Genomic DNA, 8,571 nt, shown 5'->3' with positions numbered 1-8,571 from the left:
AGAAATATTTAATTATTTCATTGATAATTTTATATTTTATGCTTTCTAACAATTTAGCTATAAATTATTTCTCATAATTATTGATATTGATAATTATCGTTCTCATAAATTATTGATGCTGGATTATTTACACAGGAAAGTGTAGTAGTTATCATATTGCTTTGAATGGACTTTGAGATGATTAATTTCATTTAAGCACATCAGAAATATGAAAGTACCTCAATCCAAAATTTCAGCTGGCAATTTGCTCTAATAAGAACAATTCTAATTAGATCTAGGAAAGTCTTGATCCTAATTTTGCAACTGTCATCATGTCTATTATACTAAATGCAATATTACAGACCACGGAAAAACCAGATAATCTCTTCAGAAACTGAAGAACTATTCAGAAAGGTCTTAATTATTTTACAAAGTGACAAGCAACTTTGCAATTTAGACAAGAACAGGTATTTGCTTGACATAGGTATTTGGACTTAGATCTCAAAGATCCAAATTCTTAAACAACATGTGGACAAATGATACAGTAAAATGGAATAAAAATTTTGAATGTCTAACAGAAATAGCAGATTCAGTCCATGAGTATAACTTTAAAATAAGATGACTGTTCATATCTCCTCCTAAGGTACTACTTATTTTCATTAATAGAGATCTAACTATTTATTTCAATTTAACATAATATATATGCATTTATTTATTATGAAAATAGTCACAAATAAATAATGAAGCATTAAAATGTTTCTTAAAAATAGGATGTAAAGATTTTAAATGTAAAGTTATTAGTCTAAAGCAATTTAAACAAGGTCTGTTCTTTGGCCTATAATCTATTCTTTATCCGGATTACAGTTCAGAATGTTTTTACTGCAATCTCTGCTAGAGCTCATCTTTTTATTGTGTAGGTCCAAGCCCCCTTAATGTTTTAGAAAGGCCTTGACTAACTGAACTTTGATCTGATGTCTTCATTGAGAAAAACACCAGGTTGCCCATTTCAGATGCAAATCCCCGTAAGGCCCAATAGAATTTAGTAAAGACAGCAAAAAAGAAGAAACAAGAAGTTTCCAGGGTCCTTTTTGAGAATCCTGGGGCACACTGGTGTCCTTAATCCACACTGCTGCATGGATTAAGGTAGGTGATAACCTCTCCTGATTCAAAAGAATAAGCAGAGAGCCTACAAACTGGGTGGAGACTAGGATTTGGCTAAAATAAAACACCATGCAATAAAAGCTTGGTCTATGTCAGAAACATCTGAAAAGGACTCAATGTACCACATTCCCAGGCCTAGTAGGGAAGCTTGCAAAAGCCTACCTGAATCAAATAAGCATGAATAATCTATTTTAGCACACTGGCTATGGGGAAAGAAAAAGAGAGACTTTTCATTTCTTTTAAGTTTGAGTTAATAAATTTATTAGTGGATTGAAGGGTCTTGAAGTCCTCCACACTAAGAGAAATATGCTAAATTGCCAAGAAGCAAAGTATGCTTTTAAAGTTGTCGTCTCTATTACTGCTTCAAATTACAATATTAATGTGATATAAATTGCACATTTTGGGATGAATCAAGGCAGAAAATTGATTTCATACTGTGACATTTTATATACAGAATAAAAATAATACAATAAAATGTTGAAAACTGGAAACTTCTCATTACAATTATACTATTATTTAGAAATTAAAATTAGATAAGACAAGAAAAATATTCATAAGGATAGATACTAAAAATTAATGATAAAAAACTGTAATAGTTCAATTTAAAAAAAAACGGAAAAATAAATATATGCTTAAAGGCATAAAATCAAGTACAAATTTTTTCCTTTATGCAAGACAAATATAATGATAAATTTTGACACATTCAGAAATCTTAAAAAAAGACCTAAAATATTTTTCTCTTAAAAAACATAAGCAAAAGTTATATGTAGTGCATATATTCTAATGTGTTTATTAATCAAGTTAATGTATTTTTTTAGCTATTAAAAAACCAACCTATTGTCAATAACAAGTAAGTTCACTCAGTTTGGCAAGAACATTTTGCTGTAGCTTCATAGTGTGTAAACATCCATACACATTAATAAACTTATCTTAACTGTCAAATGTGGAAGAGAGTTTAAAAGAATGATTCAGAAAAAATTTACTATTTCACAAGAAAATGAATTCTGATGTGGGGCCAGGAAGGAGATAAAGCAACACCACAAATAGTCTAAATGATCATTTCTAGTTTTTTAGTATGGTATATAACAGGATGGATTCACGAGGTAATTAAGAGAGTGAAAAGCATTATCAACAGAAATACAAGCAATTCCCAAGGACTAAATCACAAATTATTTATGAATATCATGTTTTATACATATAAGGAGAGGAGATTAAAAAGATAGGCCTGGATTAGGTTATGTATGTTCTGTACACTATCTTGGCAAATTTGTTTTAAGCTGTAGGCTTATAATGGCAATCTGATTGCATCTCGGATGCTATCTCTGGTGAGGACTCCTTAAAGCACTCCAAAAAAATTCCAAGGTTGAGTCTCAGCAAGAGCTTAGCAAGATGAGAACATGAAACCAAATGAGCCTTTTAGAGCTAAGGAATGTCAGAAAAATATTTCTGTCCATGAGAAATATAATTTCTCATTATAAATGCAGAGAACAAGAAAAGGGTACAATGTGTGAATCATGATTAGAACTTCCTTTACCCCCCATTTATTAGATATCTTGGGTGACACAAAATGTTAAAGTGCACAGCTACTAACCAGTGAAAGTGGTATCCTTTCAGAGTTTCCCTGAAAGAAAGGTCTGGAGTTTCACTTCCAAAAATCAGTCCTTTAGAGCACAATTCAGTTACGACACACATAGATATGCCACTTGTCAGAGTCAACTAGATGGCAACTGGCAACCTTATGGTAATGCCTGGTAGATATTAAAGTGCTTTAAAATAATGAACAAAGTGAAGTAAGTAGCAAGATGGAGAAATTTATATATTAATCAAGTTAAAATATTATCAATAGTCAGAAGACATTCTGAGTCCGTTAACTGTGGTTATCTCTATAAAAAAGGTTCCTAACAGGCTTTTTTGTAATCTTTTATTCTCTTCCCTTTCTGTCATTCAGTCAATTTTATTAAAAAGATTCATATACTTGCTATTACTCCTCTGAATCTTCCAATCTTGAACCAAAAGTATACCATAACTTGAGAAAATCTTTAAATCATGAACCAAAATTATCACCTGAAGTAATCTTTAAACTAAAGTTTTGCTAAATCAGTGAAGCATATTCCCTGTAAGCATTGTATTCTTAAGGAATTAACTATATGAAATGAAACTGACAATAGTGTATTTTTGGAAGCAGGAGTGGCATCCACTTCCTAAACAACATGATTCCAGAAACTCCATGAACTTTGATAAATGTTGATAGTTATAGAAAGGCTTCAGGGGGTGGGCAGGGAGGAAAGTACAACAATGAATGACTGGAAACCCTAAGTCTCTGTAAACTTTCATTAAAATTAATTAAATTTAAAAAAAAAAAAGAAAAGCTTCAGGGCTTTCATTCATAGGGTTGCTATGACTCCTGCTCAACTCGAAGGCAATCAACAACATCTAAAGTACAGAGGAAATGTTTAAGGTATAAGCATATAAGTCAATTGTGGTAAAAAAAAACACAGTTAGAGATAGCAAGATTGGTGATAGAACATGTTACTGAAATGTATACAAGGAAGCTGTAGGACAGTGTGGGATCTGCAGTGCATATTTTCACCAAAATGGAAAGAAGTAATAGTCATTATACCTTAAGGAACTACTTGTCTTACTTTTGGTAAGCCTGCAAAGCTAATATTGTTAGAATTTATGTAAAATTCATTCTGTGTTACATTTACTAGAGAAAAGTTCTGAGAAGATATTCTAAAGCCTTTATTATCAAGCCAGCTCATGAGCTTTAGTGGACAAATGTATTGATACCTGTTTTGGTGTCTCAGAAACCTTTTTCTTACTTCCTGATAGACAGGTGAAGTTACTGGATAGCAGAGGGTGAACATTTAACAATTAGTTTAAAAATCTATAGGTATAAAACATAGCAATTCTAAGGAACTACAACTTACAGTAAATATTTCAGGTAACTATAATAGAGAAGAACGCAAGTGGCCTTGTAGGTGGAGAGTTGCACTGCGAGACCAAATGCAGGTGATTCAAATTCACCAGCTATTCCTTGGGAGAAAGATGGACAATCTCCTCCCAGGCAATTTAAGCCTCTGAAAATATGCTGCTGGATCAGCTATAAGCAGGTCCACCTTGAAGGTACGTAACAGGATAATGCTTACCCACTTATGCAAACAAACTTAAAGGAGCAATGAAAGAATCTATTTTGGCAAAATTAAAATTTGCCATAATTATAGATGCCCTCTGATAAAACAGGTAGTTATTTAAATATACAATTTATATTTTATAATAGGAATATCACACACAAATATGTGTATCACAAGAGAATGCATAAAAATAAACACATTTATAAATTATAAAAATAATTTTTATGTTGACTTACATCCATCTTGGGTAATAACTGGTAACGCCAAGCTATTTTCATTTCTGTATTAGATTCTGGTGTCTTATAATTACAAGTGTCTTCATCAGATTCCTTTTTGTAATTATCATCAAGTAATGGTGCAGGAAGTTTCTGAGAAAACAGAATGGCACACTATTGAGTGTTTGCGGTAAAAGAATATAGTAACATTCTTAACTCATAACCTTAGTAAGACTAAAACATTCCAGTTTATTAAAAATTGATTATTTAAAAAAAGATGGAAATATAAAATTCTAACAATATAGACATTTCTAACTAAACTAAAACAAACCCACTACCATTGAGTCTATTATAACACATAGCGATCTTACAAGACAGAGCAGAGTTGTCTCATATACTTCCAAAACTATAACTAATCTTTATGGAAGCAGATTGCTACATTTTTTTCTCCTATGAAGTGGCAAGTTTCAGCCACCAACCTTTTGGTTAGCTGTTAAGCACTTTTATGGCTGTGTCATCAGGGTACACTTTTTTTTAATGAAGAAATTAATTTTTTTATTATTCAACTGTAAAAATCTATATCATTAATAGAATTTTAAATGTACAATTAGTTTTCTTCTGAAAAGATAAATTATTTTGAAAATCAGAGAATAACAAGACTACCACCTTCATTAAAACACCTAATCTGTTATTTTTAAAATATTTTAATAAAAGTTTATAAAGAGCTTGGATTTCCATTTATTCATTGTTGCACATTTTCCTCCCTGCTCCACCACCACTCTCCCCTCAACCCCCCGGTTTGCTTTTTTCTTTCTGGACTCTTGTCATGCCAATAATAACCAATCATGTATTTCTTTTATATAGTTCTCTCTCATGTCTGTTTCAATGGCATATTCATTATTTATCCCCTCTTTTCTTAGTTTCACCCATCCCCCTTATCAGTCCTGTTCTAAAACAGTGGCATGTAGTATTTGTCTTTTTGTGACTGAGATATTTCACTGAACATAATGCCCTCCAAGGTCATCCATTTGGTATTATATTTCTTGAGTTCCTTGTTTTTCAATGCTGCATAATATTCCATTGTTTGAATATACCACAGCTTCTCTAGCCATTCATTTGAACAGCAGATGAGACACGGTGGTGAGATGAACAGGTTTGAGTGAGTTTGAGTTTGAGTGAGAGAAGTTAAAAGCAACTGTCAGCACACACCTAGGAGCTGCTTGCTGATGTCATGAAATGGCCAGGGAGCGATGCTTTGGGGAACAACATGCTGGGACAAAGCTGGAATCTGAATGTGTGAGCCCAGAACTCTACTACCATTGTGACCAGCCTGTGCCCGGAACTCTAGTACTGTCATGACCAGCCTGTGCCCAGAACTCCAATCCTGGTACTGGTGGCCTGCACCCAGAATGCTGCTTCCAATGCACACTGGGAATGATACTGGAACTTGAGTGATGTACTTTGTGGGGGAGGTCACTGCTGTTTAGCTGGATCATGTGGGATCCCTTAAGCTCAATCAGAAGGGAACAAAACAGCTGGAGCTTGTTCCTGAAGGGAAAACCAAGGCTTCCTGGCTTTTCAATCAGGTCTCCACACTCCTTTTTGTGTCTCCTCATGTCTAGTCTATCAACTGCCTTTAAACCAGAGCATCCTGGCCACCACTTAGCTGTGGCAGTTGAGTGACAGAGGAGCCTGCTTCCACAGGTCTTTTCTCTATCAAACTGAAAGAAACCCAGGGAGGACAGCTGCCGCATCCTCTTCTGGAGGAGTGATTTCAGGTCAAGATGAAAAATTCTACCACAGCAATGTCACGTAGAAAACAGGCTACCTCACTCTCTACACAAGCCCAAAGCAAGATGTCACCCTCCCCCCCAAAAAGTGACACAGTATTAATGGATTTCCTAAAGCCAGAAAGTGTGATGAAACTTTCTGACACAGAATTTAAAAGATGAATGATTCAATGTTTTCAATGGGTGAAAAAAATACTTAAAGAATTATAGAACACTGCAAGCAAAAAACCAGGAGGAGCTAAAAAAACAACACAAAATAATGCAGATAAAACAAATGAAGCATTACAGGGTTCTTTATAAAGAGCAAAAGGGTCTATTATTTAATATGGGGATAATATAGAATAAGAATGTAGAGAACAGATTCCATTTTCTAGTTTATACTCAGAAAAATCAATTGTTATTCCATTGAGAAGTTATTTTAATTTTTTATAAACTTAAAGCACAGTGTGGGATTAGCACTACCATATTGCATGTTGTTATTATGTTTGCCACATGGTTAAAAAATAAAAATATGTACACAATCTGCTTACTGGTTTGCAATTGTAGACTTCAAAATACTCATTTGCCAACATAATGGGTGAGGTAACAAACAAAAAGCCGTATTTTCCCCCTATTATAATATTATATTATAGTATATAATATATTATATAACATTATATTATAATATTATAGTATTTTATATTATAATATACTATATTATATATTACATATATTAGTTCCTTACCTGCAAGCCTATGTCTCTTTTTTAACAATGAAAACAGATTTTAAGATCACTGATTAAAAGAAGAGAAATTGAATTTCAATCTTATTTTTTGGGGGAAGAAAAAAACACCCATCTGAAAACATTTTTCTGATGAGACAATTTAGAAATAGTGAGGAGCAGGGAAGAGTATATACGTTTCTTGCAGGAGCAAAGCCAACGGGATTATTTTGATTAGCCACAATCATAAGAATAACACAGAACAAAGCATTTGTAAATATAGTACTATATTATAATATAGTCCTAATTTGCAACTTTCACTTTAAAAAATTATTATTAATTTCATTGACAATTTACAGAGACTTTGGGTTTCCATTCAGCAACTTTCACTTAAGATAAAATGTACTTATGCTTAGAGTCATGTTAACTAATTTCTTACAAGATACTTTATCATAAATTTTAGTATAAAATGGACCTCTCAGGGGATATATACTACAATTTGCATAAGTATTGTTGCTGTTGTTATGTGCCATCAAGTTGCTTGCGACTCATAGCAACCCTATGTACAAAAGCCCTAAACGCTGCTCTATCTTGTGCCAACCTTGCCATCTCCAACACACTCATTCCCACCACCCCAATCATAGATATGATCCATCTCAACAAGGGTCTTCCTCTCCTGCGTTGTCCCTCCACTCTACAGAACATGATGTCCCTCTCCAAGGACCAGTCCCTCCTTGCAACATGCCCAAAGTATGTCAGACGAAGCTTCAGAATCCTTGACTCCAAGGAGAATTCTGGCTTCACCCTCCCAGGACAAACCTGTTTGTTCTCCTAGCAGTCCATCGTATATTTAGCACACTTCTCCAGCACCACAGCTCAAAAGCATCAATTCTCTTTCTATCATCCCTAGTCACTGTCTAACTGTCTGATGCAAAGCACGTAATTGTGAAGACTATAGCCTGGATCAGGTGCACCTTAGTCTCCAGCCTGATGTCACTGCTCTTCTGACTTTCCCAATGCAATTCATCTCTTGACTTCCTGGCTGCTGTTACCAAGAGTGTTGACTGTGGAGCCAAGTAAACTAAAACTGTTAACTATCTCAATCTATTCACCGTCCATACTGATTCTGCCAATTGGCCCAGTGGTAAGAATCTTTGCTTTCTTGATGTTGAACTTCAATCTGTATTGAAGGCTGCAGTCCTTGACCTTCTGCAGCAAGCGCTTCAGATCCTCCTCAGTTTCAGCAAGTAGGGTTGTGTCATCTGCATTACGCACGTTGTTAATGACTCTTCCACCAATCCTGATTCCACATTCCTCCTCTTATAGCATAGAGTCTCGGATGATGTGTTCTGCATACAGATTGAAAAGTTATGGAGACAAAATGCATTCCTGATGGACCCCTTTCTTGATTTTGAAGCATTTAGTGTCTCCTTGCTCTGTTCTGATGACTGTCTCTTGGTCCAAATATGTTGTTTTGTTGTTATGTGCCGTCGAATCGCTTGCGACTCATAGCGACCCTATGTACAACAGCCCTAAACTCTGCTCTGTCCTGTGCCAATCGCACTGTCTCTGACACTCCCATTCCAATTATC

At 34.5% G+C, this 8,571-nt stretch overlaps 1 protein-coding gene across 1 annotated transcript in view; it reads right to left on the bottom strand.

Moving 5' to 3' along the window:
• Window positions 1-8,571, bottom strand: part of ELP4 (elongator acetyltransferase complex subunit 4) — a 278,785-nt gene that overhangs the window by 214,124 nt on the left and 56,090 nt on the right. The window contains exon 4 of the mRNA XM_006883725.1: window positions 4,511-4,642. Coding sequence (XP_006883787.1) covers window positions 4,511-4,642 — 132 coding nt within the window. The remainder of the gene's footprint in view (window positions 1-4,510; window positions 4,643-8,571) is intronic.

This window comes from Elephantulus edwardii, unplaced genomic scaffold, assembly GCF_000299155.1.
Source record: "Elephantulus edwardii isolate Elephantulus edwardi_28Jun2011 unplaced genomic scaffold, EleEdw1.0 scaffold00029, whole genome shotgun sequence".
Taxonomy (NCBI): Eukaryota; Metazoa; Chordata; class Mammalia; order Macroscelidea; family Macroscelididae; genus Elephantulus; species Elephantulus edwardii.
This window is presented reverse-complemented; position numbering and strand designations above follow the sequence as displayed.